At 55.9% G+C, this 5,815-nt stretch overlaps 2 protein-coding genes across 2 annotated transcripts in view; one reads left to right on the top strand and one right to left on the bottom strand.

Moving 5' to 3' along the window:
• Positions 1 to 2,475, top strand: part of CUNH17orf50 (chromosome unknown C17orf50 homolog) — a 4,090-nt gene extending 1,615 nt beyond the window's left edge. The window contains exons 2-3 of the mRNA XM_008063468.1: positions 1,875 to 2,184; positions 2,283 to 2,475. Coding sequence (XP_008061659.1) covers positions 1,875 to 2,184; positions 2,283 to 2,475 — 503 coding nt within the window. The remainder of the gene's footprint in view (positions 1 to 1,874; positions 2,185 to 2,282) is intronic.
• Positions 2,476 to 3,896: 1,421 nt separating this feature from the next.
• MMP28 (matrix metallopeptidase 28) overlaps positions 3,897 to 5,815 on the bottom strand; it is a gene marked incomplete at its 5' end in the record, with an annotated part of 19,281 nt that continues 17,362 nt past the window's right edge. The window contains one exon of the mRNA XM_008063463.1: positions 3,897 to 4,448. Within this exon, the coding sequence (XP_008061654.1) occupies positions 4,054 to 4,448 (395 nt within the window). The remainder of the gene's footprint in view (positions 4,449 to 5,815) is intronic.

Raw genomic sequence — 5,815 nt, forward strand, 5'->3', positions numbered from 1 at the left:
CTCGAACCCGCAGGCTCAGGCAATCCCCTCACCTCAGCCTCCCAAAGGCGCGGGATTACAGGCTGAACCACCGAACCCGGCTGAGGCACATTTTCCTAGGGGTCATCCCCAGGGCAGCTTTTCCCAATTGGCCTTCCTATAGAGGGGCTTTCTTTTTTCAAATAGAAATCATATGGAAGGCTGGGTACAGTGGCTCACGCCTGTAATCTCTGCACTTTGGGAGGCCAAGGCAGGAGGATTGCTAGAGTCCAGGAGTTTGATACCAGCCTGGGCAATATAGCGAGACTTTTCCTCTATCAAAAATCAAAAAATTAGCCAGGTGTGGTGGCGCGTGCCTGTAAATCCCAGGTACTTGGTAGACTGAGGTGGAAGGACTGCCTGAGCCCAAGGGTTTGAGACTGCAGTGAGGCTTGATTGTGGCACTGTACTCCAGCCTAGGCAAAAGAGTGAGACCCTGACTCAATTAAAAAAAAAAAAGTTCTGTTTAACTGTACTGTAGTCTATTAAGTGTGCAGTAGCATTATATCTTTTAAAAATGCACGTGCAGCCAGGCTCGGTGGTTCAGCCCGTAATCCTGCGCTTTGGGAGGCTGAGGTGAGTGGATTGCCTGAGCCCGCGGGTTCGAGACCCGCCTGGGCAACTTGGAGAGCCCTCATCTCTACAATAAATCAAAAACTAGGTGGGTGTGGTAGCGCACACCTGTAGTTCCAGCTACTTGGAAGGCTGAGGCGGAAGGATCACCCAGCAGAGTCCAGCAGGTTGAGGCTGCAGTGGCTGGGAGCGTCCACTGCACTCCAGTCTGGGCAACAGAGTGAGACTCCAACTCAAAAAAAAAACAAAAAAAAAAACATGTACATGCCTTAATTTAAATACTTAAAAAAAAAAAAAAAAAAGAGGCAGGAGCAGTGGCTCACACCTGTAATCCCAGCACTTTGGGAGGCGGAGGCAAAGAGGATTGCCTGAGCCCAGGGGTTTGAGACCAGCCTGGGCAACATGGCAAGACCTGTCTCTACAATAATTCAAAAATTAGCCGGGCGTGGTGGCTCGCATCTGTGGTTACAGCTATTTGGAAGGCTGAGGCAGAAGGATCTCCTGAGACCAGCAGTTCCAGGCTGTGGTGGCAGTCAGCGTGCCACTGCACTCCAGCCTGGGTGACAGAGTGAGACTCTGACTCAAAAGAAACAAAGAGGGAGGGAAGGAAGGAAGGAAGGAAGGGAAGGAAGAAGGAAGGAAGGAAGGAAAAATAAATCATACGGAGGAGTTATACACCCACCTGCCTGCCTAACCTGCCACTAGGCATGATGGGCTTCCTTAAGGCAAGACCCACTTTGAGGAAGGAAATTCCATTCAAAAAATATGATACCCTATAAGCGACCACCTATTAAAATGACAATCGGTGCAATGAACTTTTACTGACAGCCTACACCGAGATCAGGCACCCACCCCAGAGCAGATTGGAAGGGAGGTGGCGACGACCCCTCATTTCCTCAGGATTGGCAATCGCCGTCGCCACCTTTTGCATATGGCTTCCCGCACGCCAAGCCCTGGGCCAGGCGCTTTATACAGACACGATTTCCTGTCAGTCCCACAACGACCCTTGAGATAGGCACTACTTTTTCCCAGTTTACAACGAGAAAACAGAGCTTGACAGAAGTGAGATGACTTGCCCCAAATCCTCCACTGGGAAGTGCAGGAGCCCGGCAGGGCTCCCTGTCTCTCCGTAGCCCTCTCGCGGTGTCCTGGGGGCCGGGTGCATCTCGCACACAGGGTCCCGCGTGCACCTGCCTTTTTGAGGGGTCGGGGTGGGCGACAGTCAGGGTACTTGGGTCCCTCACTGGACAGCAGGATTGCACTGACCTCCTCACCGCCCGCAGGCGTGAAGACCCCCTTGTGGAAGAAGGACCTGGAAGAGCCCGGGGTCGGGGAGGCGGAGCAGGAGGAAGCGGAGGAGGGCTCGGAGGAGGAGGGAGAGGAGAGGCCGGAGGAGAGCTCCGCCGAGGCCGTGGAGCAGTACCGGGAGGTGGAGGAGGACGCGGTCCGCGAGCGGCGCCTGGTGTCCTACTCCCCGCTGCGCCAGGAGCCCAGCACCCAGCAGGTGGCGCTGCTGCGGCGCGCGGACAGCGGCTTCTGGGGCTGGCTCAGCCCCTTCGCGCTTCTGGGCGTCCTGGCGGCTCCCACCGACAGGTGAGGGGCGCCCCTGGGCCGGGGCACGAGGGACTGGCTGCGCGAACCCCGGGAGCAGGGACGGCACCAGGCACTGAACGCGCGGTCCCCGCCCGCAGGAAGCGGAGCCTCCCGGAGGAACCGTGCGTGCTGGAGACGCGGCGGCGACTACCGCGCCGGGGGGGCTGTGCGCGCTGCGAGATCCTTTTTTGCAAGAAATGCAGGAGCCTGCACAGCCACCCGGCCTACGTGGCGCACTGCGTTCTGGAGCACTCAGGTCTAGGTACGGCGGGGGCCGCCTGGGGCTCCTGAGCGCCCCTGTTCCCAGCCTTTGTGCCGCCCCATCCTTGCCTGACCCCCAAACTCCCCGCGACCTTCTTCTGACCCGCCGAGCAGAGGCATCGGCTAGAGAAAATACCCTCCGGGTTCCCTCACCCCTCTGAGAAACCTGTCCTTTCCCCTCAAGTCATTCAATAAAGCCTCTGGTCAAAGTGTCAATGCGTTGAGGCTGGGGAGACACGGCTCCGGATGGAGATGATGAAGTCGCAACCCTCCGGGGGCTCAAACCAAAGGGAAAATGGTAGGCAGGGAGCTTCCTTCCTCGCCTCCCCAGAACTGTACAAGCATTTGCATCCAAGGGCAGTCAAAGGTCATTCTCCCCATTGAGCAGAGAAGAAAATGAAGGCGTATGGCCAGGAATGCCTCTGGGGAACTGAGGGCTGAGGCCAGACCGTCCTCCCCTTCCCTGGAAGCCCGGGCTTGCGGAGGTCAACGTGTGTGCAGATGAGGAACCAGCAGGTGTGGAGGACTGGAGGAGCAACGGAGAACCAGATGCTAAAGCAAATGCTGAGACACTCGGGCAGAACACAGGGAGGCTGGGGGGCTGGTTCCTTCCCAGGAATCCCAGCTATTCTTGGCTAGACAGCAGGAGCTTTGGGAATGCTGCCCTGTGTGTGGCCTGGAGAATGGGGCCATTGTGAGCACAAGGCCTCCCCCAACCTGCAGAGCGGCTGTTGTGGAGGCTGCACCCCAGCCCCTGCAGCACTGCAGACCTCCAGGGAGGCCCCCTGACCTCATCCTGCTGCACACGGTACCCTGTCCGGGCTGGAGGACAAGCACATTTTGCTTTTTGAAGAGAGGCAGGTTCCCTCTCTCCATCGTAGCACCACACTCACAGCCGGCTAGCCTTGGCTTGCAGGGAAGAGCATGGTCCTTGCCTACCTCGTATCCCTGCCCACCTGTGCTCACAGGAAAGGATGGAAGAACCACTTCAAAGAAGGCTACTTCCTGCCTCTAGGCCCACCAGCTGGAGGCATCTCTTTATTCCAACCCCAAACAAAATGCCAGGACCCGGCAGGCCTACTCTGTGTCCTGACCGCACAAAGGGGCCTCTGGAGCTGGACACCCTGTGCCTTCCCCCCATCCAAGCTTCCTGGGAGTGAGGCCTCTGACTAAATATGACACAATTGTCCAAGAACGGAGCCAGGAGGCCCTCAGAAGAAGGGGCGAGTCTTGCAAAATAGTCTCCAACCTCTCTGTTGAGTTTTGCAACCCCCTGGTGGGATCCCAGTGCTGTTCCTTATTGAACAGAACTATAACTTTAGCAGAAGAAATAAAATCCCCAGGGCTTGGGGAGGGAAGAGATCTTCAGAGGAAAGGGCTGAGGGATCTTGGACCCCTTTTTTGAGCCCACCTCACCTCCATGTGGTGGGAACAAAGATAATGTCACAGTCTTCAGGGAACAAAGGGAACTTCCTGGTGTTGGCTTTGTTGTCCAGTCTTCTGCAGGGAGGCGCAGAGGCTTCCAAGACAAATTCTGCCCCTCGGGCAGGGAAAACGAGTTGGTTCTGCAGGCACCAACAGTTCACCTGCAGGGGTGGAGAGGTCCCTTCAGAACAGGGAGCCCCCTGAGTTGGCATGCCAGCAGCCCATCCAGGGCAGCTCAGTGGCCCAGCGGCCCGAGGTAGTCACCCGCAGTTTGGTCTGGTCAAGGCGCCAGTAGCTGTCGTCTCTGAAGAAGATGATGGAGCCATCAGGCCTTGGCAGGGCGCCACTGACCTCCTCAGGGACATCTCCCCAGTCCTGCAGACTGCGGGGGTAGTAGGGCTCCACTTGCAGTCCCCCTTGGGCCAGCACATAGTAGCGGGTGCCCTTGAAGAGGATGAGGCGGCGCAGAGGAGGGAAGAAGAGGGCCGCATCTGGACTGCGGGGCAGCCCCCCTGCCCGGCACAGCTGTGGGAGACCCCACACAGGCTTGGGGCCTCGGAACCTCCAGCATCGGCTCCCTGTGGGACATTGGGAGAGCCAGGGTGAGCTGGAGGCCCTCACCACTGACCCTCCACCCCACCTCTGTCCCCTACAGCTCTACTCCCCCTCAAGTTGGAACCCACAGCTACTCTTCATGACAACCAAAAGGCGTCACACTGCTAATTAGTTATGAACAGGAGGGAGGCAGAAGGGGAAGGATTGCTATGGTCTAGACTGCCAGCAGGTGTCAGCAGAGGGCAGATAGCGTTGTAAGAACGGATCCCAGCGGGGACAGGGCCCTCTCCCTAGGTGAGGAATGGAAAATCAGGAAGGCCCAGAACTTTCCTCGCTATCATTACTCATAATAATTCTAGAGGGCAAGGTTTTCTGCTTTGTTCACTGCTATGTCCCTAACATATCTGTGTCTAGTGCATAGGAGGCAATCAATATTGGTTGGATAAGTAAATGAATGAATACAATTAGCTGAAGTATTACCATGTATCTAGTCATATGAGAAAAGACCCCCCCCCCCAAAAAAAACCCCAGAATTATCTTTTGGAGGGCAGGCCCCTTGTAGTTCTCTCGGAATTTGTTCCTTTGGATCAAACGGCCAAAGTTTGATCCAAAGTTTATCTGGAAGTTTCGAGAAGTTCGCATCACAATTTGTGGAAGAAAGCCGGGCTCGGTGGCTCAGCCTGTAATCCCGCGCCTTTGGGAGGCTGAGGTGAGTGGATTGCCTGAGCCCGCGGGTTCGAGACCCGCCTGGGCAGCGAGACCTCATCTCTACAATAAATCAAAAAATCAGCCGGGCGTGGTAGCGCATGCCTGTAATTCCGGCTACTCGGAAGGCTGAGGCGGAAGGATCGCCGGAGCCCAGCAGGTCAAGGCTGCGGTGGCCGGGAGCGGCCACTGCACTCCAGTCTGGGCGACAGAGTGAGACTCCAACTCAAAAAAAAAAAACCAAAAAACAAAAAAAAACAATTTGTGGAAGAAACATCCCAAGTTGTGGCAAATAGGTGATTGGTTCTTCCAGCATGACAAAGCACATGCCCACACCACGCTGAGTGGCATCAAAGGAAGAGTGGCAGTTCAGCAGTTTTTGACCCCAAAATGGCATGACCCCCCATGCCCCTACACTCCCTATCCAGCCGATCTAGTCCTGAGCAACTTTTTTTTGGTTTCCTTGGATGAGAAAAGTCCTCAGAGGAAAATGTTTTGCTGATGTGGAAGAGGCGAAACAAAAAAATGGCAGCAGCATTAAAAGGCATCAAAATTGACAAGTTGAAGAATTTTTTTTTTTTTTTTTTTGAGTTGGAGTCTCACTCTGTCGCCCAGACTGGAGTGCAGTGGCCGCTCCCGGCCACCGCAGCCTCGACCTGCTGGGCTCCGGCGATCCTTCCGCCTC

The sequence above is a fragment of the Carlito syrichta genome, unplaced genomic scaffold (genome assembly GCF_000164805.1).
Source record: "Carlito syrichta isolate Samal-C Ts95f unplaced genomic scaffold, Tarsius_syrichta-2.0.1 Scaffold306854, whole genome shotgun sequence".
In the NCBI taxonomy this organism is placed as follows: Eukaryota; Metazoa; Chordata; class Mammalia; order Primates; family Tarsiidae; genus Carlito; species Carlito syrichta.